The sequence below is a fragment of the Corythoichthys intestinalis genome, chromosome 11 (genome assembly GCF_030265065.1).
Source record: "Corythoichthys intestinalis isolate RoL2023-P3 chromosome 11, ASM3026506v1, whole genome shotgun sequence".
Taxonomy (NCBI): domain Eukaryota; kingdom Metazoa; phylum Chordata; class Actinopteri; order Syngnathiformes; family Syngnathidae; genus Corythoichthys; species Corythoichthys intestinalis.
Window position 1 is genome coordinate 45,118,300 of NC_080405.1, and position 27,912 is coordinate 45,146,211.

A 27,912-nucleotide genomic window follows, 5' to 3' on the forward strand; every position below is an offset into this window, starting at 1 on the left:
CATCAACTACAGTGTATTCCCAGTATTGATGTGTAAGTAAATTTTATATATGTCTCCCCCATGTGGTAACCAGTAGTAGTAGTACTATTTAACATGGACAGCAAGAATTGTAGGAAGATCAAATTTGTAAGGGTGTTGAGATCTCTGACAGGGTAGAATTCTTCTAGGGGCCTCATAATCAACAATTAGCCACATCACTACCATGCAAATGCAAAAAGAATAAAAAAGGTGCCTGTGAATTTCCCTAATAATAATATATTCCTGTTCTGAAAAAGACTCCTTTACAAAAACAGAAATATTCCTGAAAAATAATTGGGCCAAAGCACTGGTAAGGACCATGCAATGCAATTTCTTTGCAAATTATTTTGCGAACAACCACACTGTGGTTATGGGAGACCCTGTAGATCCCTTGATCCGAGTTTGAGAGACACTCACTTAACATAATTGCATTCATCCTGACATTTTCCTGTCTACATAACAAATGTTTTTCTTGTGAAGGTCATAAAAACATTAGATCTGTTTGACTGTCATGCTTGCTTTTGTCCACACCAGTAATAATCTCAGCATCGGTCTGGAAAACGAGCAAAACTAGATCTAAAGCCCTCCTCCATGATTCCTGCTTTACAGTAAAATTGTCAACCACCTTATATGACGGAGCACTCTCGTCAGAGTCCAACATTAGTGGTGAGAACTCTGCAGATATGCCGTTGATGTCTTGTAGTTTCTGGTTTAATGCAGTCCTGGCGTTGACATGTGAAATCCCAGTGGAGTTCGCCATCACAGTGGATAGGTATTCTGTAAAACTGTCTGCCAGGAGGTTAAACACAATACTAATGTAGGGGTTAGAAGCAGAAATCCCATTTCTGGGATTCTGAACTTCAGCTTTCTTCTTCAGGTGTAAAATACAAAGCATCTCAACTGTTCCAGCACCAGGCAGCACCGCTTTGTCCTTCAGGGCGTGGTGTACACGGTAAGCACAAGCCCAAAAGCGGTCCTCCAGGGCCTGCAGCTTCCCATTTACGGGGCTGGTGATGACAGCCGTGACAAAACGCGTGCAACCGGTGACGTTAACTCTGACAGCGGTTAACGGCGTCCCCTCATGACAATAGATTTCCTTCCATATACTGACTTGGATATTCTTGCCGACGCAATGTTTGCTCAACTGTGTGGCATACGTCACCATAATCGCTCCGGCTGCGTTTGCCATCTCCTTTAAAATGAACATTCGAACTTTTCCAACAACAAGTATGCGACGCTGAGAACAGCGTTGAATCACAAGCTCATTAACAAGCCCGCTGACCATTACCAAGTCCACTTGCAGTTGCAACAGGAGCCTCAGGACCTTTTCCATCCACTCTTCCTCTTTGCTCAAGTCAGACAAACCCGACTGGTCGCTAACATGTTTCACACCCGCATGTTTTTTCAAGCCGAGATGACGATAGGTGTGCGATAAATCTCCAAGGATAAAAACGACGTTTAGCGGTTTGTCCTTCATGTGATGTGCCACAGAAGTCTGCTCTGCGTTGAGGAGAACGACGCAGCCAGGGACAACGTGAGCAAGGTCCTCAGAAAGGCCAGGCAACATACAAGTTGTCACTTTAGTCACGTCAAAGGCAGAATTGGGGGTCGCTTTCAACTGGATCTGACTGGCTTGGATGACTAGATGCATTCCGTCATCACAACCGTGACTCAGTCTATTTGCCAAGTGTGCAACGTCAGGAAGCCGAGGCTCCTGAACTGGAATACTTTCAGTCTTTGTGTTGTAAAAATGGCGACTTAGCTTTACTTGCCTTCTTCCTCTGCAGACTTTAGAGTCCATCAGTGCCTCTTTTTCGTGGTTCCACGTCAAAGCAAAAAGCTTATTGAACGAAATATTACTTTTCTTGCAAAGGTCCATACAAAATTCTATCCCCTCGATCATGGCTGCGACCACATGCATCGCCGGAATTCCTTGATGCAAACACGATAATGCCGTTTGACTCCACGCTCCGGCAAAAAACAGAAGGCAGCCTGAACCTGTGTGATAAATCTCGTGGTGCGCCCGAATGGTTTCGTGAACCAGCTGGCCGACAGAGCAGGTGGCCACATCCAGGTTGTCCAGGATACGTAAACATGAACTGGCCAGAACTGAATCCCCAGTAGCTTCATCTTGGATGAACTTGTACTTTTTATGGGGTCCTAATGTGGAGTGTGCAACGGCAGCCAGTGCGGACAGCTTCTGCAGTCCCACATGTTGTCGCTGGTTTATTATTGTGCTTCCCAGCATTGCTACGAGGGCCTGAAAAATATGTTAAAACATGTTTGTTTTTCGACGAAACTATTATATAATATTAATTTACACAGTCCCTGACAAAAGTCTTGTTGCTTATCCATTTTGTAGAAACAATTGCTAATAACCTGACTTTTAATTATTCAATTGGTTTCAGAAATGGCTCATATGAAAGCTAAGACCCTCCTAAATGATGTTTAATGTACAAAACTATATTAAATTCACTGAAAAAAAGATTTATAATTTAATGAAGACATAAAGGTCAAATTTTGGCAAGAAAAAAGTTTTGTCGCCTACTGAAAGTAGTGTGAAAATTGAACAAAAAATGTATTTCAAGTACAAAAATATGTTACATAACATAAGCAAATGAAGTAGTGGTGCTGTGAGATCCAAATTTAATATTTTGTATGACTTCCATGGGCTTGAAGGACTGCATCTATGTGGTTTGGCAAGGATTCATACAATTTATTGATGAAGTCATCAGGAACATCAAAGAAAGCAGTCTCGCATGCCTCCCAGAGTTCATCAACATTCATGGGTTTCGTCTTCCATGCTTCCTCTTTCATCCTGTTCATGTCTGGTGAATGGGCTGGCCAGTCCTGGAGGATCTTGATCTTCTTTGCCTTGAGGAACTTTGCGGTAGAGATTGAAGTATTCGATGGAGCACCATCCAGCTGCGGAATGTGTCCCTTTTTAAGTTTAGGAATGTAAGAGGCAGCCAAGATTTGTTGATATTTCAGAGTATTTCTTGCCTTCCACCCTGCAGATCTCTCGCACACCCCCATACTGGATGTAACCCCTGACCATAATTTTGCCACCACCAAACTCTTCTTAGCTTTCATATGAGCCATTTCTGAAACCAACTGAATAATTAAAAGTCAGGTTATTAGCAATTGTTTCTACTAAATGGATAAACGACAAGATTTTTGTCAGGGACTGTATGGCCCTTCATTACAACAATGTCTCAAAGGACTTTACACCCCACTCCCGCACATTAATTATCCCTCCTTGTTTGTTTCAAAGTAGAAATGACATTCCATTGATCTGTACTTGTTAGATGGTTAATGACAATAGAAAAGCTGTTCGGAAATATTTGAAATCCTTAGCTTAGCACATTACACTCGGACAAGCTACAAACTAAGATAGCTAACATACTTGTATGGAGGATAATACCTATTTACTTAACATTAAAACTGCCTGCACTTAACCATAAAACGAGTGAAATAAGCAACAAGAAACACAAAGTTTCGATGAACTTTCCAAATATGAATTATTTTACCTTATTATCTTCCCTCCTTCCATTGACGGGGTTCCCAGCGCTGGTAACGACTGCGCTTGCGTCGTTTGCCTCGTTGCTAAGGGGAACTGCATTGGCCCACAACGATTGGTGGACAACATTACATCAAACGTACCTCATTTTCCAATTGGTCGACACGTACACGTGTCACCATAAACACTTCCTATTGGCTTTTTCGTTCCCAAAGGGACAAATGACTTATTGGGCCGTTTGTTCCTTTAATAAATACTAAATATAAATCTACACAAGATCAAGCAATCGCATATTTGCATGTCTTTTTCCTTTTGGTTAGCTTCCATACGAGGCTTCACTTGCCTGGTCACTAAGGAGACAAAAGAAGGTCTACAGCGATTGGTGGATCTCGTTACTTCCCGCCTACTCCATTTTACAATTGGTCGACATGTATACGTCATAGTCATATAACACTTCCTATTGGCTCTCGCGTTGCTACAGGGGGGAAAGTCGCGCTCGTAAAAACGTTTGTTGAGGGAAATCAAACAAACGAGTCGCTTTACTCGAACGAAAAGTATAAAAGACGTCAGATGCTAGCCTTTCCTGGCGTAGCTCTTGTGTTTAACTTAAAAGCGTGATTCGGACGACCCATTCGTCTAATTTTCGAGGCAGAAAGAGGTGCGAGGAGGAGTGAAAAGGAGTCTTAGCGGCAAAAACGAACGTGTTCGAGTACTTCCGGGATTCCTCCTGTTTGTGACCTCTTCTCTTTGCTACATCTCCCCTGGGAAAGCCACTTAAATGGTATAAATTGGCGTGAAGCTGTTTTGTTTTCTTTCCTAATGCAATTTCAAAACTTTACTGACTGCTTGTGTTTTCTGTGAGTAGCGCATGCATGGTAAACTTTACCAATACGAGCATCAAGATGGAGTCGACGTCTAAAGTTACGTGAGCATTCATTTGTTGTACATTATTGTAACATTTGCGTTTCCAGGCTGCAGCTTACCGTAAAACAGTCCCATCCACGAGCCACAAGAAGAAAGCCAGTGCAAAAATCGAGCTGAGCGAAGAGCAGAAGCAAGAGATCAAGGAGGCTTTCGACCTTTTTGATTCTGATGGCACTGGCAAGATTGACGTCAAAGAGCTCAAGGTGATTAAAATAAGAACGATTTGTAAAATGCACACTTTGTAAATACTTAGTTGTAAACATAAGAATGTTTTCAAAATTTTGGGGGGGTAAATCAAAGATTTTTGTTGTAATGACTTTATTATCTTGAAAATTTCCTCGTAAAATTACAACTTTAAGTATCCCAAAATACTTGTTTTAACATATGTATTCTAATCGCACGATTAACTCATCCCCTGCCATTGATAGCGATATTCATCAAATCCATTTTAATTGGGATTGCTGTCATTACATCCTCATGTTTCAGTTACATTAGGCAAGAGACAAGAAATTTGTCACGGATAAAGGCCACCAATAATTTATGACATAACATTAAAGCCTTTAGAACTGTAGGAAGTGTGTTCCTTAGTTTGAGTGTTATATGTGGTAATGTGCTTTAGTTACTAAGGGTGGGAAGCACGATACGATAGGATTTGCGATACAAAGCTCACGATATGGCGATACAATGATTATCGAAACATTGGTCAGGAAATCATTCTCGGATATTCGACAAAACAACTAATGAACAGGAAAACAAGCTATCTTCCCCCTCTCCTCCCCACACATACACACGCAACTCTCACAGTACAGAATTACGTTACATGGGAGGGATATTAGAAGGGTTTTTTTCGGCCAGCAGCCCGATTTAAGTAATGTAAAACGTAATCATTGTGAAACGCACCACTAATTTTGCTACTGAAAGTCCGACCTGCATCACAGTTTAGCATTACCATTACATTAAACTGTGTGAACTTACTAATGGAGTAGGGAGCTGCTTAGGAGAAGTGTCCTTCAGTATGTGTTTTCTACTATGTTATTTATTTGTGTTATTCCCTAAGAATTTTTTAGTTGTTGTTGTATTTGATTAAATTAGACAATTTTGTGTGGTATTAAGACAAATGTTTATTTTTTTTTGCATTCCTGGATACTTAAAAGATGATCAACAAGTTTCTTATGTATGTTAATATAATTTGTGTTCAAATAATGCATTTTAAATTTCCTAATAAAGTCCAGACATTTATTCTGGAAGTTTTCAAACGTGGAGACGGGCTGTAGATGGGGATAAGTCCAGACATTTATTCTGGAAGTTTTCAAACGTGGAGACGGGCTGTAGATGGGGAACCCCTGCCCTAGAGTGTGTGCTAGAGACTTCCAGAAATCACTGGCACAGTCCAATATCTCTGTGTACACATCAACTATATGGAAAACTATGGCCAAGAATGGTGTTCATGGGAGGACTCCATGGAGGAAGCCACTGCTGTCTACAAAAACCCATTGTTGCTCATTTAATGTTTGCAAAAAGGTACTTGGACACTCCACAGAAGTTTTGGTAAAATATTTTGTGGACTGATGAAACCAAAGTTGAATTGGTTGGGAGTAACATACAATGTCATGTGTGGAGGAAAAGTGGAACAGCTCACCAACATCAACACCTCATCCCCACCGTGAAGCACGGTGGAGGGAGCATCATGATTTGGGGCTGTTTTGCTTCCGCGGAGCCTGGACAACTGGCCGTCATTAATGGAAGAATGAATTCAAAAGTTTTATCAGGATGTTTTGCAGGAAAACCTGAGGCCATCTGTCAGACAGTTGGAGCTAAAAAAAAAAAAAAAAAAGGACGGATGCCGCAGAAAGACAATTATCAAAACACAGAAGAAAATCACCTTTAGAATCACCACAGAATCAACTTCAGAATGGTTTCAGAAGAACAAAATACACGTTCTGGAGTGGCCAAGTCAAAGTCCAGACTTGAACCCCATTGAGATGGTGTGGCATGACCTAGAGACAATGATTCATGCCAGACATCCCAGGAAATCTGACTGAACTATAGCAGTTTTGTAAAGAAAAATGGGCCAAGATTAATCCTGATCAATGTGCCAGAGTGATCTGCAGCTACAGGAAGCGTCTGGTTGAAGTTATTGCTGCCAAAAGGGGGACCACAAAATATTAAATTTGGTTGTTCACTTACATATTTTTCCCCCTTCTGTCATTGTTTGCTAACTATCCTTATTAAAATATGATAACCTAGAAATATTTGTGTGGTTTTAAAGCAGACTAGTTTTTTCAATCGTGTGATTTTGATAAAGATCAGATGACATTTGATGGTGATTTAATGCAGAAATGTGAGAAAATTCCAGAAGGTTCAGATACTTTTTCATACCACTGTAGATAGACTTCAAGACTTAGAAATAAAACCACCACAAAACAACATTAAAAAGTGATGTTTTAGATTACTAGACCTTAAGTAAAAAGTGACCACATTCTTTAGTCGTTTCATTAAAAAAGAAACAAAATAGATATTTAAAGGGAATAACAGAAAGGATGGTTGCCGCAACAATACAATGATCCAAAACACAGAAGTATATGAACTTCAAGATGGTTTCAGAAGAACAAAATACATGTTCTAGAGTGGCCAAGTCAACGTCCAGACTAAATGTTTGGTTGGTTTTAGTTAAAGCGTTTTTTTTCATCTGTGTGATTTTGACAAATTTCAGATTACATTTGATGGTGATTTTATGCAGAAATGTGAGAAATTCCAAAAGGTTCAGATTAGTGCTGCAACGATTAATCTATTAACTCGAGTATTCGATTAGGAAAAAAAATACAAATTTTGTTGCCTCGAGTATTCGATTAATTAGTGGTGTTGTAATGGTTTATTTTGAAAGTGTTTGCATCTAGTTTTATTGATTAGGGTGGATACACTGCCCTCTGGTCTGCCTCTTTTCACAAGGCTGAATCCAACTGCTCCCTGTTAAGACCAACGGAAGCCAAGTTTTTGTTTGGCTAATGTTTTTTAATGCATTTATGATTTAGTTTATAGGTATAATTAGCCATTTTTTATGGGAATATGTGTCTGAACCATTTGTTGAGAGCATTGTAAAAAAAAAACTTTAGCATTTTATAGCATTTAAGCTAGCGGACTTTTTCTATGCAAGTTAGCCAATTGTTCTTTTTTTTTTTACATAGATCCTCATTTTTTGAAAATTTTATACTGTTTTAGGCTCAGGTATTTTAATTTTTCATGTTCCTTATCCAATTACTCGATTAGTCGAACTAATTAGTCCATCGATTAATCGACTACTGAAATATTCAATAGCTGCAGCCCTAGTTCAGATACTTTCATACCACTGATAAGCAACTGGTTCGTATTATCCTTCTGTTAAGTATTCATACCATTCCATCTCCTTTTTTATTTTGCTGTCGTCGTGGTGTCAGGTTGCCATGAGAGCTCTCGGCTTTGAACCCAAGAAGGAAGAAATAAAGAAGATGATCGCAGACATTGACAAAGAAGGTTCCGGAACCATCGACTACAGCGACTTTCTCAGCATGATGACTATGAAAATGGTGTGTCCAGGATCCGCAGTTCAAACTGTTTAGTTGTGGTAGTAACGTGTGGAAATCTGTTGACCGTGTTACCAGGGTGAAAAAGACACCAGGGAGGAAATCCTGAAAGCGTTCCGACTGTTCGACGACGACTGCACGGGGAAAATCTCATTCAAGAATTTGAAGAGAGTCGCCAAAGAGTTGGGGGAAAACCTCACTGATGAAGAATTGCAGGTATGGAGTCAGTTTTTTTTTCTCAAGTATCTGGTCATTTTAAAATTAAATCCCTCCTTGCATCGGTTTTTCATGTTTGGGGACTTATACAATTGGAATAAAATGACTAGTAATATTAATCCTGCTCACAGGAGATGATCGACGAGGCCGACCGAGATGGAGATGGTGAAGTCAACGAACAGGAGTTCTTGCGCATAATGAAGAAAACTAATCTTTACTGATAACATTTGTCCAATAACTTTGTTTTTTATTTTAATATGATGCACAGTCTGTTTTCACATTAGTATGTAAATAAACTTCTTAAACTTCCCCAAGAGTGAAGTTAATTTTTTTACCATTCCCAGTGCATGTCTGTCAGCAGCAGTTAAAAGATGAGTCATAAATTGAAAGTAACTTGCAATCTCACACGTTATTAAGAATGTTTATGTCCTCGCAAGTGGAAAATGCTGACTAACTTTTGGCTGAAACCTCGTCACAACAAACAGGATATGCTGTGAGGTTTCTTTTCCGAGCTCTTTTTGTCGTTTTTAAGGGATTCTTCCATTTTTCAAAGTGGAAAATTAAGATTCATGCAAGAAATTCTCTTAAAAATACAAAATGCATAAAAATGATAACCAAGTAATAGAAAATCAAAATGGAAATATAAAAGGTAAAATGGATCTTTTGAAAGTTACACGCATGAAATGATTTTTCCTTTTTTATAAACTTAGGGCGGCCATTTTACTCACGGTCTTCCATTGACGGCGTTTATTCACCCCTCAGAGTCAACATGGATTGGACGTCTAGTGCTGTCAATGACATTGAAACATCAGCAATCACAGCTAGACTTTCCAATTTAAATGAATTGCTTGTCTATCACCATTAATGGTATGCAAAGAGTTAAATACTATGTGGGAAAAAACTAGATTGTTACTTGTAGGGGTGCATGATATCCATTTTTTGAAACCGATATCGATAACTTCCTGCTAGGCAAGGCCGATACAGATACGATAACCGATAATATATACTAGTACTGTATATAAAATTTTTCAATGTATATTCACCTGAGTTTTTGAACACCTGTAGGTCAAAAATACTAGCGGTTGATTCAGCATAGATTTGCCTTTGACCGAACCAGAACTTTCATAATGACATGAACATTATTATACTGAAAAAAACTAAGACAAGAACAGTTTTGACTTCAAATGAAGCGCCCATATTAATTTTTTCAAATAAATATAATTTGAGTCAATCACAAAAAACCCAAGAGGTATTGTGCTTTGTCAGCAGATAAAACATTTGGTGCAACAGGAGAGGAGACTTGTCGTTTTGGTCCATGAAACAACTTTCTTAACCTGGCAATTATAGAACTGCAAGCCTATCAATAACCAAAAGGCCTCTCAAAAACTTGTAAACATAACACTGTAAAATGCAAACATTTGTTTATTGCCATAGTAAGGTTAATAACTCGGTGAAGGAAAAATACGGCCTTTAGAACAGTAAGGGCCCAAGTACACCAGGTGCATGATCGTTACGGTTCCGGTCCGGTTCAGTGTTGACTGCGTGCCACGCAGTACGTTAAAAACGGGCAAATCATACCAGCTGTGGTCCGCCAACACCTTTCCCTCGTGAGCGCTTGCACGATTGCGCGCTATAATGTGCAATTTAAAACAACGAAAAACACACGGAGTCTATAGACCAGGGGTGTCCAAACTTTTTGCAAAGGGGGCCAGATTTGTTGTGGTAAAAATGTGGGGGGCCGACCTTGGCTAACGTCCTATACATAGAACAATATATTTAGGCAAATTTTAGCAAGCCATTCTGTGTGTCATATTTGCTTTATTATAGGGCTGTCAAACGATTAAAAATTTTAATCGAGTTAATTACAGCTTAAAAATTAATAAATCGTAATTAATCGCAATTCAAACCATCTATAAAATATGCCATAATTTTCTGTAAATTATTGTTGGAATGAAAAGGTAAGACACAAGACGGATATATACATTCAACATACGGTACATAAATACTGTAATTTGTTTATTATAACAATAAATCAACAAGATGGCATTAACATTAACATTCTGTTAAAGCGATTCATGGATAGAAAAACTTTTAGTTCTTAAAAGATAAATAGTACAAGTTATAGAAATTTTATATTAAAACCCCTCTTAATTTTTTCGTTTTATTAAAATTTGTAAAATTTTCAATCAAAAAATAAACTAGTAGCTCGCCATTGTTGATGTCACTACACCATGCTCACTCCCCAAACCCATAAAATCATTTGGACCCAAGCGCCAGCAGAGGGCGCCAAACAACAAGTAACAAGCGGACATTACACTGCTGTCATTTTAATTTGAGCGGGGCATGTGCGTTAATTGCTTTAAATATTTTAACGTGATTTATTTAAAAAATTAATTACCACCCGTTAACGCGATAATTTTGACAGCCCTACTTTATTACTATTTTTAATTCCTAATTTTAACAATCTCGCAACTAGCCTTTGTGGCGTTCTCTTTCGACTTTCGGGCTCTGAAATACTGCTGCTGTAAAATTAAACTAGCTTCAAGTTGCTTCAATTTCTCGCTACATATCTTCCCTGTAATCTTGTCGTACATGTCAGCGCGTCTTGTTTGGTAATATCGCCTCACATTGAAGTCTTTTAAAACAGCCACTGTCATTTTGCAAATGAGGCAGACACATTTGTTGCGTATTTTAGTGAAGAAATAGTCCAATTTCCACCTATCCTTGAAGTGTCGGCCGTCGCAGTCAACTTTTTTTTTTTGTTTATTGTCGCCATTTTAGCCAAATTGGGAGTAAAGGGTCACAAGGGATAATGTTGCTTAGAGTGCTGCCTCCTTTTAGTGGATAAATGAGGAGCAGCATTTAGTGTGCAAGCTGGTAGCAGTACTGCTGACCAACTTATTAAAGTCTGTGTGCGGGCCAGACGTTATTGATTTTATGACAGAGGCTGGGGGCCGGATGAAATTTGGCCACGGGCCGCATTTGGCCCCCGGGCCAGACTTTGGACACGCTGCTATAGACCCTACTCACCAACGTCACAGAATGACGTGTCGCTGTATCCGGCCGCCATATTGTCCGTCTCTGTTTAGCCCTATTCTCAATGGTTTCAATTAGTCGTTCAGTTTATAGAGCAATTCATGGAAGCCCCGGTGCATTCAGACGCTGTAAACTCATTGGATGCGTTGCATAAAAGGCGTTATGTGGAAAAGCTTCAGTCTATCCATTCGCCAGATCCATATTTGATGCCTAAATCGATATTTTTCGACCCGCTGTCTTTGCCCTCTCTGCCTGACATCTGCTACCCTGATATCTACAACTATCTTGTCCACACAAAATCAGCCTATTCTCACAAAAGTTTGAAAAACTTTTAAGAGCAGCACTCTGAGCAACATTACCCTGTGTGATTTCTAAAATGGCGACAATCAAAAAAAAAAAAAAAAGTTGACTGCGATGGCCGACGCTTCAAGGATAGGTGGATATTGGACTATTTCTTCAATAAAACACGCAACAACTGTGTCTGCCTCATTTGCAAAGAGACAGTCTCTGTTTTCAAAAAGTTGGATGTGATGCAATAATGATATTACCGAACAAGACACGCTGACATGTACGACAACATTACAGGGAAGATACGCAGCGAGAAATTATAGCAACTTGAAGCTAGTTAATTTTTTTCACAGCACCAGTATTTCGCAAGAGTCCGAGTGTCGAAAGAGAAAGCCACAAAGACGAGACTGTTGAAATTATGAATTAAAAAAAATAATAAAGCAAATGTGACACACAGAAGGGCTTGCTAAAATTTGTTTAAATATATTGTTCTGTGTAAATCAGCCAAGGTAGCCCCCCGCATTTTTACCACACCAAATCTGGCCCCCTTTGCAAAAGGTTTGGACACAACTGTTTAACTGATGATCCGTAGACGAGGCCAGCTTCTTTCACTTTGTACCAGCTAAATATTATTCAAAATGTAATGATGGTGGAAGAAATAAGCATCTTGAATTTGAAACTGTATGTTGTCGGCGATTAGCCTCGCAATGATCTTAATTGTGGTTGTCAGCCCCAAACCCTCTAAATATATATTAAATGCATCTTACCAGATATAAAATGACTACTACATAATCCGTGGTAATCGTCTGGAGCCCAGTTTTCTCGTCGAATTGCAGCAGTCCATCTCGCTCTCCTCTCCGGGTCTCTCGGAATACGGTAGAACTTCAAGTCTCTCCGTCTATCTTCTCTGTTATTGCAACCAACCGCCAATCACGCCTTCACCATTTTGATTAGTAATGTTAACGAGCAGAAAACCACGCCATAATTAGATAGGGTGACCATATTTTGATTTCCAAAAAAGAGGACACTCGGCCCGGCCTTGAGATACTTGAATTTTACTCGAAGATCACTCAAAGATGCGTATATCTCCCACTTTTTTTACTAAACAGGCTTTATTCTTCCTAAAAAAAAAATCAAACAATAAAAAAAAAAAAAAAAAAAAAAAAGAATAATAATTATTAAAAAAATAATATAATGCAGACTCATGGAAATGTAGTCCAGTTAATAAACACACACAGTTGGCTATGTGCCAACTCAAAATTTTTTGAAATTACGATCACGACAATTGTCGTTGACAAAATGTTATTCCCACTCAATTTTTATTCTCATACAATGTTCTAAATTGTACACAAACAATACCTAACTGAAATAAACTGACAAGCGATTCAACCAGCATGTTTCCAAACGCAGCAGTTCAAATTCAAAACTACATTGCCCATAATGCCTAGCGCAGCTGAGCTCGCTGATTGCTACCCTATTAGCGAATACGGGAGCCGAGGCAAAATCAGACTTTGCTATAAAAGTTTACTACCATCGGCAGCGCAAAGATGCGACAACAAACGGGATTTTACAGATTACACCAGTACAAATCTCCGACAGAAGTCAACAGTTGCCATTATATACGTATTTATCGTAAAAAAATACTCATAAGCAACACAGCTATTTAGCTATACTAGCATTCAACCACTAACTAACGCAGAAGAATTACAAGACTCATACAATATACTGCATCTCTGTGTACACATATAACCCTATGTACAACAGAAGACACGTGATCGACATTAACAGGAGAAACTTACAGAAAGGTGTATGGAGCCACGTCTTTTAAGAACTTCTTATTGAACTCCTTACTGTAGTCTGAGCTCTCGCCAAACTGTCGGTAGATGGTGGTAATTCCTCATGAAACAAAGGGTGAACTGCCAACAAAAAAGAAGAAGAAGATATACTCCTTCTCCCGCCCCTACTAGTAGGAGCGACGTCAACGCAGGCAAGCGCTGCCCCCTAGCGGCCGGAGGAATTCTCTTCAAGTTGGTCCCGTAAAAAAAAATCATAAAAACCGGACATTTTTATGAATTTATAAAACCCGCCCGGACAACTAGGATACTGCGTGAAAGTAGGACTTGTCCGGGCAAAAGAGGACATTTGGTCACCCTAACATAACATCTCATAGATCTTTTATAAACAACTGTTAAATAATCTGTCATATTTATAAAATGGATAGCGGCTTCTATACTGAACGAACTAAAAAACAGCGTAGTTGGAATTGGTGTCTCAACACTGCAGATTCCTGTGCCCAGCGCAAACTGTTGTTTTTTCTATGAAGAGTCAAGTGAAATGTAGGAAAGAAAGAGAAACGTCTTGAATAGACCACCAGGTCGAAACTTCTGGGAGTCTCTTTATTCTCTTTCGTACTTTCCCCCCTCGACTCTGTTTACAAACCGGCATTGTGTGTGCGCCGGGCACGAGAATTTCTACAGTGGAACCACTTCCAGATTCGCTGCTTTTTTTTTTTTTTTTTCGCTAAAAGTTGTCAGCACTTCGTGCGTTTGATATCATTGCCAGAAAAACACACATAATAGGACACCTTGCAGCTTCGCTTTTAATGCTGTCCTTATAATAACGATCTGCTGCATCGTATATTACTTTGTGACTTTCCAGTTTCCACCTCCATGATGAAGCGCTCATCATCCATTTTCGCTCGTGTTTAAACCGTGAATAGGCACCTGGGCTTTTGAAGTCAGGCCCAGCTCCGCCCATTTTGTCGGATGCGTGTCCGGCAAAAATAGAAAATAGCCTATACCATCCGGCGGGCATGCGGCACGCCGGAGGTGGTTCGCAGTCAATCCAGAGCACTGACGCGACCTGTATACGTTGAACAATAGGATATAATGGGAACGGATTGGCTCCGGCGCTATTTTTTACCGGAGTCGGACCGGAAACGCAACGATCATGCATCTGGTGTACTTGGGCCCTAACTTTTGGCTGAAACCTCGTCACAACAAACAGGATATGCTGTGATGTTTCTTTTCCGAGCTTTGTGTGTCGTTTTTAAGGGATTCTTCCATTTTTCAAAGTGGAAAATTAAGACTCATGCAAGAAATTGTCTTAAAAATGCTGACCAAGTAATAGAAAATCCAAATAGAAATATAAAAGGTAAAATGGATCTTTTTAAAGTTACATGCACGAAATGATTTTTCCTTTTTTATAAACTTAGGGCAACCATTTTACTCACGGTCTTCCATTGACAGCGTTTATTCACCCCTCCGAGCCAAAATGGATTGGACGTCTAGCGCTGTCAATGACATTGAAACATCAGCATTCACAGCTAGACTTCCCAATTTAAATGAATTGCTTGTCTATCACCATTAATGGCATGCAAGGAGTTAAATACTATGAAAAAATACAACTGTAGATTGTTACTACAACCACTAATTGTGCAAGTTCTCCCACTTGAAAATATTAGAGAGGCCTGTAATTGTCAACATGGGTAAACCTCAACCATGAGAGACAGAATGTGGAAAAAAAACAAAAAGGGAAATCACATTGTTTGATTTTTAAAGAATTTATTTGCAAATCATGGTGGAAAATAAGTATTTGGTCAATGCCAAAAGTTCATCTCAATACTTTGTTATGTACCCTTTGTTGGCAATAACTGAGGCCAAACGTTTTCTGTAACTCTTCACAAGCTTTTCACACACTGTTGCTGGTATTTTGGCCAATTCTGCCATGCAGATCTCCTCTAGAGCAGTGATGTTTTGGGGCTGTCGTTGGGCAACACGGACTTTCAACTCCCTCCACAGATTTTCTATGGGGTTGAGATTTGGAGACTGACTAGGCTACTCCAGGACCTTGAAATGCTTCTTATGAAGCCACTCCTTTGTTGCGCTGGCTGTGTGTTTGGGATCATCGTCATGCTGAAAGACCCAGCCACGTCTCATCTTCAATGCCCTTGCTGATGGAAGGAAATTTTCACTCAAAATCTCTCGATACATGGCCCAAGTCATTCTTTCCTTTACACAGATCAGTCGTCCTGGTCCCTTTGCAGAAAAACAGCCCCAAAGCATGATGTTTCCACCCCCATGCTTCATAGTGGGTATGGTGTTCTTCGAATGCAATTCAGTATTCTTTCTCCTCCAAACACGAGAACCTGTGTTTCTACCAAAAAGTTCTATTTTGGTTTCATCTGAGGCGGCACATTGTGTTACTGATAGTAACCTTTGTTACTGTGGTCCCAGCTCTCTGTAGGTCATTCACTAGGTCCCCTCGTGTGGTTCTGGGATTTTTGCTCACCTTTCTTGTTGTCATTTTGATGCCACGGGGTGAGATCTTGCATGGAGCCCCAGATCGAGGGACATTGTTTGTCTTCAATTTTCTAATAATTGCTCCCACAGTTGATTTCATTACACCAAGCGTTCTACCAATTGCAGATTCAGTCTTCCCAGCCTGGTGCAGGTCTACAATTTTGTCTCTGGTGTCCTTCGACAGCTCTTTGGTCTTGGCCATAGTGGAGTTTGGAGTGTGACTGACTAACATTGTGGACAGGCGTCTTTTACACCGATAATGAGTTAAAACAGGTGCCATTAATACAGGTAACGAGTGGAGCCTCGTTAGAAGAAGTTAGACCTCTTTGACAGCTAGAAATCTTGCTTGGTTGTAGGTGACCAAATACTTATTTTCCACTCTAATTTGGAAATAAATTCTTTAAAAATGTTCTGTTTTTTTCCACATTCTGTCTCATGGTTGAGGTTTACCCATGTTGACGATTACAGGCCTGTCTAATCTTTTCAAGTAGGAGAACTTGCACAATTGGTGGATGACTAAATACTTATTTGCCCCACTGTATGTATTCATATTACAAAAAAAATAATACAATAATGATGAATTAAAAAGATGTTTCTCAATATGACCAAACATTGCCAATAAAGGGTTAAAGGTCATGTCAATTGAATAGCTGTCCACTAAGTGACATTTTGTAGCAACTTAAAGTAAAAATCTAATTCTAATCAAATTCTAAAAATTAAAACAAAGAATCCAAGTACATTTTAAGAACGTTGCAATATTTCTTTTTAAGTAGAGAAAATATTAAAACCAAAAGCTAAATTAATTTAAAAAGTATTTTTAAATTAATTTTAAAACTATAAAAAACAAATCTTTGGTTCCTTCAAAGCAACGTTTTTTTTCTAAATGTGTTGCCTTGGTAACAACTAACACTAATCACACAGCATCAAAATGAGTGGGGTTCAACAGCATCTAAACTAGAAAAGCTTGTTATTACCAAACTCATACGCTCTGGAGTAAAACTTCTTTTCCGATCACATTTTTCCAGCCAATGTGGATGTCGTCAAACGATGTCTAATGCCTCGTCTTGAGCGCTGTGGTTTAGGCGCCTTCACTTGAAATCCTCCCACTGCTGTGCTGCCATTAAACCACTGTTTCCAAAACAACCCTTTCCTTGCTGGTAATTAGATGATTAGTCTAAATATTGACCGTAAAAGGTTGCAGTAAATTCTGGTCAACCTCTTTGACACATTTAGACCCCCATAAGTGAGGAAAGATACTTGTCATTGTGTCTTGATCAAGCAGTCATAGCACTCAGGTATGTTACTTGCACTTTGGATTATTGAGGTTTTATACATTTTGCTACTTATTGTGCGCACTCTGGAGTAACAATATGTATCTTGCATTGTGTTTTTTGTTGTTGTTAGACAATGCATGGTATGTTTAAATAAGGTAAGTGAGGAAACTATTATTTTACATAGGTGGGCTTGTTTTTTGTAAAGTGAATATTAACTATGGTGAGATAATTAAACAAGAGTATGTTTTTTTTTAATACTGTAGTGTATATAAATCGCCAATCGCAGTGAAAATATACTGTAGTTAAAAATGGGTTAAGTTTTTATTGAAATTTGAATTAATTTTTATTTTTATCAAAACTTAAATTAAACAAAACATTTTTGTTTTTAATCCAAAAAAAAAAAAAACCCAATCCCTCATCCTATTATGTCAAATCTTTAAAAAAAAAAACAACAACAACAAAAAAACCAAGTATATAAATACTGTACATTTGAGATAAGTATTAAATACGTAATTGTGGTTAAAAATAACTTCAAAAACGTTTTTAAAATAAGCACGTTTTTAAAGGATAAATACAATCTATTAAAACAAATACAATCAATAAAACAAAAAGTAGAAATACCATAGGTATTCTATTTCTATATTTTTTAAATACATCTAAAGTACAATCTCTGTCTTTTCCTTGTTGCAATTAATATGCTAATAGGAAAGTTTGTTTTTTTTTAACTGACATTTATATCCCGAATAAAGTAGTTTAATAAAAGTGCAGCTTGAAAAATATTTTTCAATGAAACTACAAGTATTTCTTTTTTAAAAATTGAAATAAAAACACCCTACTACTTCCCAACTCCACCAAAAATGAATTTTACACCAAAAAATACATTCGACAAAAAAGTTTTTAACTCGTGACATTAAAAAAAAGATGTCCTCATTATGCCTGGTCAGAGGCGGCCATCCCCCGCCCTCGCCCTGCTTTTTCGGCTTCCTGTACATTTACAATAAGATAGCACACCCTCGCTTTTCACATAAACGGCTCGTCGATCGACCTTATTGTGTCTCCGAGCGAACAATGACATAAAATCGAAAGATCAACACATCCTCAAGCCTAAAATAAAACGGCAAATAAAAACTATATTGGGAGATAATACTACAAATATGTACTGTATTACATTGAGTACAGAACTGTTTAGATGCATGTTTAGTTAAAGAGGACATGAGGGTAGTTGGTGTGAGAACAGAGAATGCAGAGGACAGGGTTAGATGGAAGCAACTGATTCGCTGTGGCATCCCTTGAAGGGAAATGCCAAAAGGAAAAAGACGTAGAAGAAAATTCCTGCACTGTACATTCCTTGTTTCTAATTGTAAATCGCCATACAATTCCTTTGGTGGTCGTACTAAAACCACAACAGAAACAACTACAACTGCACAGTGGCCGTGTGGTTAACATGGCATTTGACATTACGTTCAATGAAGACTTGCAAGTGGTTTGCAACCAATCCAGCAGGGTTCCTACTAGATATGTCCCAATTACCGGTTTCAAGGTATACCGTGGTATGAAAACGTCAAGGTTTCAAAACAGCAAACATTTTTTTCTGTCAAACCGTCCCTTAGGTATTAGCTATTTTTTTGTCCCAAAAATGCATGGAGAAATCCCTCGCTTGCAGCTGTCATGCTCAACTCTCCCCCACCAGTTGTTGCTCAGTGTCAGTGAGTCAGCTGTGCTACACAATGACTGCAGGTGTGGAAACTCCTTAATTTTTTTTCCCGACCGAAGAAAAGCAATTCGGTGGTATGGGAATACTTCGGTTACATAAAAGTTACAGATGGCCACGGCTTAGAGGAGGACGGCCACCCGACATGTAAAACATGTTTGCGGAGGGTGGCTGCCGTGGAGGCAATACCTCTGATATGATTTCGCATTTATACAAAATTAAGGGTTAGTAAACATTGTCATGAACATTTCGCAACCGCTACGGGAGTTAACTCAAGCATGTTTAGTGTGTATAGCGGTGGTAAAACATGTTTTTTCTCTCTCTGGCAACTGTCTGTGTTGAGAATGAGTGTGAATAATGTAAACATGATCCGAGTCATACACACCTGCAGTTTATGGAAAGTAATTCAAGTCTTTTTTTCTGATGATAATAATACGATTTTTTCTTTTAATTTTAATTTAACATTATACTTATGTTCCAATTTGCCAATATGTTTTGAAAAAAAAAAATTCTGTTCAATGGAAAAAAACTTAATTTTTTACCTTAACCCAGATAGCGCAACACATTTTAGACATAAGCGGATTTTAAAGGGAGGCCAGGCCCCCCCGGTGGCCAAAAAGTGTCATTGCATTTAGTTGACTTTCCTATATATATATAAAAGTTGTCAAGCAATAAAACTGCAACAAAAATGAAATGAAAAAAATATTTATATTGAATAAATATATAATATACATATATTTATTATAATAAATATATGTGACTAGCAACTTAGACGGTCATTTGCTTTGCATTTAATTTTCACCCCAAAAAATTAGTGGAGGGCATTTTTATTTTTCAAATGATTTATTTCTTTGTTTTATTGGGATAAAATGATTTAGACACAAATGTCCTACTCATTATATGGCCCAAACGCAAAAAGGATTGCTTCAATCAAAGAAAACCTTTTCAATGAAAAATTAAGTGTTCAAATGCAAATTTTTCAAGCTCAAATATTTTTTCGCATTCAAAAACTTTTTCCATGATTGAAATTTTTTTTTTTGATTGAAGTCATTTTTCTTTTTCAAAATATATATTTTTTGAAGCAACTAATTTTTTGATTGAATAATAAAGACAAAAATGTCCTAGCCAAAATGTGGCCCAAATGCAAATCGACCTTACATCAATCAAAAAAAGTTGCTTCAATAAAGATTTCAATCAAAAAAAGAAAAAGAAAAAAAATCAAATTGAAGCGACTTTTTAGGGGTTGAAAAATATATTTTAATTGAAGCAACTTTTTTTTTGATTGAATAATTAAGACACAAATCTACCTTCATATGGCTCCGCCCAGGGGATACAATTTTTGACTGGGGTAACTACATTGGCACGACACCGACGGGCGTACCATATTCAATGGATGACGATCTTGGCAAAAAGTATTGCCGAAGCAGCCTGATTTAGAATTCCCCTCAAGAATGATGGGAAACAAAAAACGCTCATTGTCAAGTTATTATTATAAATATTCGTATAAGTTAATTTTATTGCTGGCACTGCGTTTCGGTGTCATCAACATGTTGTGCCCCCCCTGCCCCAAAAGTCAAACTCCGCCTATGATTTTAGAGCTGTAATTGCGATACCGTGAATTTTTGGCTTCAGGTTATCATACCGTCAGAACATCACAGTGGCACATGCCTAGTTCCTACTAGTTTTGCACCGATACCATTTTTTGGCCCCCAGTACTGATTGTGACACCCAGTCGTTTTGTTTTATGTATTTTTTTCTTTTAATATTTAAATTACTGCAGTCACTTGAATGTAAAGTAACTAGCTAACTGCTATCAGACACTGCTTTACTCATTGTCTGCCATTGACGGCGCAAGACGTCCAATCCATTTAAAGTGGGATGGATGAACATTCGTTCATTCGCTGCCACCATCCTATTTTAAATGGATTGGACATCTACTAGCAATAAACTAATTGGTGGGAGGATACAGCTTGGCCCGAGAAAACAAATTTTGTTTTTTACCTCATTGGCTGCCATTTAAAATCATTTTTTATCAACGGCGCACGTACCTGGCAGCCATCTTAGGTAGGGTGATTAACTATCAGAAACCAGCAGTGTTGTTAATAATGGCGTTAGAATATAACTGCGTTACTAACGGCGTTATTTTTTTCAGTAGTGAATAATTTAATCAATTACTTTTCTCATCTTGGCAACGCCGTTACCATTACTGAGGCGGGAAAGGCGTGCGTTACTATGTGTTACTAAGTTGGTTGAATAAAACAAGTCTGAGAGAGACGGACTCACGGAGACGAGAGAGCAGAGCAGGAGTGGGGAAGACGCCGTTGCAAACGCGATGCTAGGTGGCTCCAATAATACCTGACTGCAGCCAATAGACTACAAACTACGCCCACATAATACGGTAGATATCACATATTATAGAACTAGATGCAAATAACAGACATGGCTGCATTGGCAACATATTTTAAGGACTACATGCGTTAGTAAACAGCCACCATCTTAAAGCAGTAGACCTCTCAGGAAGGCTTTGTTGTAGAGATCCTTCCTAGCGAACCTAAGTAACTTTTTTTTTTTTTTTATCTAAAATGCTCCTAAATCAGCAAAATCTTGACTTAAATCTATAAATGATGAAACAGTTTTAGAACTTACACATGTTAAAAGTAGACAGAAGGGAACTAATGCAATAACGGGAGCAATTTTAACAACTTTAACGGTTGATTCACAACTTGAAATGACTTCCACACATAGCAAAGGTTACTATCTAGTTATCGCAATACCCTTGTGTCTACTTAAGTGGAAGGTAAAGAATTGGGCTAAGGCCAATTGTCCCAAAAACCCTTTAAACTTCACATTGTGTGACCTGTTTTATTAGTGTGTACTAGTATTAGTAACTAATTACTCTTACATTCAGGTAACTGAGTTACTAATGCAATTACTTTTTGGGAGAAGTAGTTTGTAACTGTAATTAATTACTTTTTTAAAGTAAAATTAACAACACTGGAAACCAGATCTCGAAAAATGCATATAATGCAGCATTGGCAGATTATTTCTTAAGCCTGAGTTATGCTTCTGTGTTGCGGTGACCGCGTAGCGACTACGGCATCAATTAGCGTGCGGCATGGGGAATGCGTTGCTCTGTAATTCACCACCAAGCCACTAGAGGGGTGTGGCGTTGTGTTTGTACGGTTTTGGGGGACTCTTGTCGACTTCATCTAGTTTTCTTCCGTTTACACAACAATGCCAACAAAGATGGAACGCTTAAATGTTGATCTTGAGCTCATCAACATTGAACAACGAATGTTGATCATACAAATGTTGAGGCGCAGGCCACGTAGAAGACTGTTGCGGAGGAGGTCTGTCCAACTGTTGATGCCGCACAGACTGGCATTCGCATTACGAATTCTAGCATCGGTTGTGAACCAGCAAGCTGCGTTGTCCAGCGTTTTGTCTGATTTCTTTGCAGTGTTCTACAACCAGCCAGTGGGAAGCCATAGCAGATTTCTGGCAGCTATGGAACTTCCCAAACTGCGTTGGAAGCCTTGATGGTAAACACGTTATCATTAAAGCACAGAGGCACTCTCAATCAGTGGTGATGTATGAAGAGTGTTAACTGTCTAAACATCAAAACAACTCTTAACACCAAACATCTGCTTTATTCTTCATATACTTGAAGTGTAAAATGTAAATAAGCCACAGACTTACAGCAAAAATATGTACAAAATAAATGATAAAGTGCACCAAAAATATGACGTAAAGTGATAAAAAGATGGCAGTTTTTGGCCGGCTGGGTAAATGCTTCGTGTGGCCATTCGCTTCCGAACACGCACATACTTGTCTTGGAGGTTCTTCCATTTTTTTATGCATTCACTGAACTCCAGCCCTGTATTTTCAGCAATCTCCTTCCATGAATTGCTTGCCATTTGGCAAAATTTATAAAACCTTGACGAAACATTGTACAGGTGGTCGTACTTGTGGACCTCTTCGATGATCCTCTTGTCAGCTTGGTCCATTTTTGAGTCTAGCGCCAGAATGTTTGGAAATGCCGATGATTTCACGCTGAACTGGAAACAACAGTCTGAGCGGACCAGTCACAGTCCATTTGCGTTGCATCACCTTGCGTTGCCGCAACACGTAATCAGAATTTTGTGGCGCTGCACGTCAGGCTATAGCGGAGGGTCGTAAATCGGGTCTGCCTTGATTGCGTAGGTCTGCCACAGAAGCACAACTCCTTTAGTCTTTAGCCTTATAGTACTGGCTGATATCGATGAAGGTAGTGATACTGACATCACTTAATCACTTTTATTCTTACAACAAAAAAATCTTGCGAAAGACCTGCAAAATCAGGATTCTCAATGAATTTCATCATTTTGTCAGCACCATTGTTTAGTTACGCTTGAATGAAATTAACGCTTGTATGAAATTTCAAAAGAACCAATGAGATTGGCGGCATTTCGCTCCCAAAAAATCTTAAAACGATACACATATTTGTCATGATAAATGGTGTTTGTTTGATTGAATAAGTAATCATACTTACAGTATATAGCACTTAGCACTTTGAATTGCCTTGTGTTGAATTGTGCTATATAAATAAATTTGCCTTGCCTTGCCTATATGTTCATATTAAATCATTTTAAAAAAATGAAACTGAGGATATTTCGATGGCAATTAAGACCTTATTTTAAAAGTGATAAATTAAATGCCTTTTAAGATGTTGCAAGGATTCACGATAACCCAGTCCCGGGTAAAATCCGTCTCTTCGCTCACCCGTAAAGAAAATTCAAAAAAAAAAAAAAAAAACATGGCTAGGCCCTGACAACATGTTTACACTTGGTCCAAACCACATAAGTTCATCAAAGTTCTATTTTGTTTTTCCCCCATCCACCTGCGGACATGTGTCATCTCTCAGGTGTCATGTGTGACACGCAGCGTTTTCCTACTCACACTCACCACAAACGATGTGCGGCTCTGTCACCGGTCTGAAACACAACCTCCCTGATACCACGAACACCTTTCGTTTCGTTTTCCCGTCACGTATGCCATCAGTCTTGATTTGAAAACAAGAAATATGACATTTAAAGGCTACAGAATTTTGATTACCAATCGGTGTGGTACCTGCATAAAACTTGCAATTGCACGGAGTGGTACGTTATGGGACAGGTCACACCACATTTAAAGTATCTGTAAATAGGGACCATGACAGTACCGTGCTAAAACCTTGAAAATAAAAATGAAAAAAAACTGAAATCAAAACAAACAAAACTATTTTAAATAGAGATGTCCGATCACGTCATTTTCAAAGTATCGGAATCGGAAAAAAAATATTTTATTTTTTTTAATCAAATCATTTTCTAAGTGTATTTAACGTTACAGACATAATCTGTTACACTTATCCAGAGTCTTTAGTTTAGGCTTAAGGTAGGGTTATCAAATTCATCCCGATGATGGCGGTAATTATCTTTTTTTAAAAATGTGTCACGTTAAAATATTTAACGCAATTAATGAATGTGCTGCACGACCCACTCACGCATTGTCGCGCTCAATCTGTAATGGCGCCGTTTTACCTATATAGAGAGCTAAAAGGCAGCGTAAAATGAGTAGAGTCAATTTGGCAGTCTTTGGAGCCTTGTTTTAAATGGCTAAAGCCTTACAATCTCTCTCCCTACAACTAGAAATATCGTGGGGAAGTAATGTGGTGAAGCAAGGTAGTAATTGATCTTTTTCTTAACACCCTATTTTATTTTCCAACGCAGAGAAGATATATAAATTGGTAGCACTAAGCACAGTCATGGTTGCACTTCCCATCATGCATTTGGGCATGGCTACAGTATCATTTACTAAAAGCTCAACAAATACACTAGATGGCAATATTTAGTCACACTATACAAAGTCACATTTATCCTTTAAGAATTACAAGTCTTTCTATCTGTGCATCCCTCTCACAGAAAGAATGTCAATAATGTAAATGCCATCTTGAGGATTTATTGTCATAATAAAGAAATACAGTACTTATGTACTGTATGTTGAATGTATACAGTATATTATATATACAGTTTTATTCATTTTTTTCTTAATGCATTGCCAAAATGTATATGATCAGGAAAAATTATCGGGAATGATTGGAATAGAATCGGCAGCCCAAAAAAAAAAAAAGCAATCGGATCGGGAAATATCGGGATCGGCAGATACTCAATCTAAAACGATCTGGATCGGATCGGGAGCAAAAAAATCATGATCGGAACAACCCTAATTTTAAATTCAAAATAATGGAAACTTTTGAAAAGAAAATGATAGTCTAGATTTTTTTATAAACGTAAAGCTAGATAGGGATGGCCGTCCAATTAAGCCCCTTTTAGATATACGCTGAACTCCGGTTAAGTCCTGGGATTTAAACGGGTAGCCCTTATGTCTGAAAGCAATTTCCCGGGTCGACTGACACGGACATTAACCGGGTCGCATCCTATTATAATGTCCGGGACCTAGCCGCGGCATGAATGAAAGCAGCCGGATTATTTCCGGGTCACAGCGCGAAGGCTGATGACATAAATATCATGGCGGGGCGATCATCATTTCTTACTTGCTTCTTACTTACTTTCTTACTTACATTACTTCGCAGTAAAATGAAAAGCAATAAACATCGCAATTATCAACATAGCAAACTGGAAAGATAGCAGAATTAAACTGAAAACATACTGAAATTAAATTGCTTTAGGATCTGAGAGCCGAGGATGAGACAGTTCATCGTTGGAAATGTGTGATTTATTTTGTTGCCGATGCTGACAAAAATGGTCATGTCCGGGTTATAAAATCCCATTCCCTGCCCTCCCCGCGCAGAGTCGTCGACACGGGACACGTCTGAAAGTGTCCAACCCGGGTAATTCCCGGTACATCTCCCAGTGTCTAAAAGCCATGATGCTGATGATGGTAAATCCCGCGTCACATTACACGCTAATTTAGCGGGATGTATGTTTGAAAGGGGCTTTAGTGTTGCACCAATACTAATATCGGTACTGTTATGACTAGAAGCGTGCGAAATTTCCGATTTCCGAATTATTCGCGATTCGGCCGTGGAAGATTCCAGAACGATTCACAAACATCCAAATTCCAATTATTAAATTATACGAGGTAAAGCGGAACTAAAACACAGTCAGCGCGGTCTTAGGGACGCAATGATGAACGGACCGAGAGGAAATATGTTCAACTCATGCCGCTAGATAAAAAAACTAATACCTGACTGCGGCCGACAGCTGCTACAAACAACGCCCAGTTGCTAGTTGCTGCAAACATACAGCCACATAATGCTTCGGTAGATATCACATATATAGAGAACTAGATCTGAAACGACAGACGACAACAACGTTAAAACATGAATAGAGAACGAGATGGGAAATGACAGACTTGCCGGTGTTAGTAAACACCCGCCATCTCAAAGCAGTAGACTTCTTTGGAAGGCTTTGTTGTAGTGAACCAAATTGACTTTATATTTAAAATACTCTTAAATCAGCAAAATCTTAACTTGAATCTGTCTGTAAATGATAAACAGTTTAAAAAATTCACATGTCGAAAGAAGACAGAAGGGAAATTATGAATTAACGGGAGCAATTTTAACAAGTTTAACGGCTGATTCACAACAATTAAATCAGTAATTTTCGCACTATAAGGCGCACCTGACTATAAGCCGCCACCCACCAAATGCGACACAAAAATGGCATTTGTTCATAGATAAGCTGCACTGGACTATAAACCCCACCTGTCCTCACTGTATTATGGGATAGTCACACACACCAAAAGATATTAACCGGTAACGCTTTATTTGACAGCAGCATCATACGACTGTCATAAGACCAAATGGACCACCATGAAGGTTTAAACCAATTGGCTGCAAAGCTTTATTGCTTCAAGAAGCTTCATTTGGGCTATCACTGCTCCCTTGTTGCCACCTGCTGTCAACGCTGTTGTTGTCCAGCATGCCTCCTAGCATGAATTGTAACGCTACAGATATAAATAAATCAAAATTAATGTTCTGTGCTAATTATTCATTTGGTTACTGTTCCAGTTGTTTCATTAATTGCTAGTCATGGTAACCCTTTATTTGACAGTGGCTCCACAAGACTGTTATTATACAATCATAACTATGACATGACACTGTCATGAGCAATAATGAATGCTTATAACACATGTCATTTAGTGTTATCGGGCAAATTATCTCACTTTTGAATGGATGTAAAAGATCCAAACTGGACAAAAATTGGATTTAGTAACATAATTTGCCTGATGACACTTAATGACATCTGTCATAAGCATTCAGTAATACCCATGATAGTGTCATGTCATAAATATGACCGTCTTTTGGTAGTCATATGACGCCAATGTCAAATAAAGTGTTACCAAATACCATAACAACCAGTTAATGAAACAACTAGAACAGTAACTGAATAAATAATTAGCACAGAACATGAATTTTGATTGTTATTTACATCTGTAGCGCTGCGATGCATACTTGGAGGCATGTGTTGCCTATCGACCCAAATAAATTAACAAATAAGCCGCAGTGGACTATAAGCCGCAGGATTCAAAATAAAGGAAAAAAGTAGCGGCTTATAGTCCAAAGATTACGGTAATTGAATATAGTTTAAAGCTGCTGATACAGAATGGGGACTTGAGTATTTTATTTACTGTTTTGAACTGTTAACTTGATACTGAAATAGTAGTTTGGTTCAGCCTGAGAGAATTTTTGAACAACTTTGGAACTAATGTACGAAACATTAAAAGCGGGGGGTGCATTAATAATCGGTTTATAATTGAATCGTAGCCTCTGAATCGTAATCGAATCGTTAAGTGCCCCAAGACTCCCACCTCTAGATATGACACTAAAATGACATCATTGGTATTGGCAAATACTAAGAAATAGCGTGCCAATGCAGTACAATATTTACTTTTTGACGTCTGGTTTCCATCCGCTTGTCGCCCTACCCAAAATGGCTGCCAGCTATGCATGTTGCCATAAAAATGGAGCGCTTGTCGCTATTACCGAGATGATAGACGTCCAATCGTGTGGCATCCAATCATC

General features: G+C 38.5%; 2 protein-coding genes across 3 annotated transcripts; one reads left to right on the forward strand and one right to left on the reverse strand.

Annotated features, from left to right (window-relative positions):
• Window positions 1–492: 492 nt before the first annotated feature.
• bbs12 (Bardet-Biedl syndrome 12) lies at window positions 493–13,584 on the reverse strand. 2 transcript variants are annotated; one of them, XM_057850343.1, is made up of 3 exons: window positions 13,362–13,584; window positions 8,967–9,026; window positions 493–2,278 (listed from the first exon to the last, which is right to left on the reverse strand). In XM_057850343.1, the coding sequence occupies exon 3, from the start codon at window positions 2,264–2,266 to the stop codon at window positions 500–502; it is 1,767 nt and encodes a 588-aa protein (XP_057706326.1). In that variant the 5' UTR covers window positions 2,267–2,278; window positions 8,967–9,026; window positions 13,362–13,584; the 3' UTR covers window positions 493–499. The 2 variants fall into 2 exon arrangements, with proteins under 2 accessions (XP_057706326.1, XP_057706325.1); XM_057850342.1 differs by lacking the exons at window positions 8,967–9,026; window positions 13,362–13,584 and adding an exon at window positions 3,549–6,004.
• Window positions 4,017–8,552, forward strand: cetn4 (centrin 4). The gene is made up of 5 exons (XM_057850345.1): window positions 4,017–4,319; window positions 4,510–4,665; window positions 7,897–8,025; window positions 8,101–8,238; window positions 8,370–8,552. Exons 1-5 carry the CDS (start codon window positions 4,317–4,319, stop codon window positions 8,457–8,459), a joined length of 516 nt encoding a protein of 171 aa, XP_057706328.1. The 5' UTR covers window positions 4,017–4,316; the 3' UTR covers window positions 8,460–8,552.
• Window positions 13,585–27,912: the final 14,328 nt, after the last annotated feature.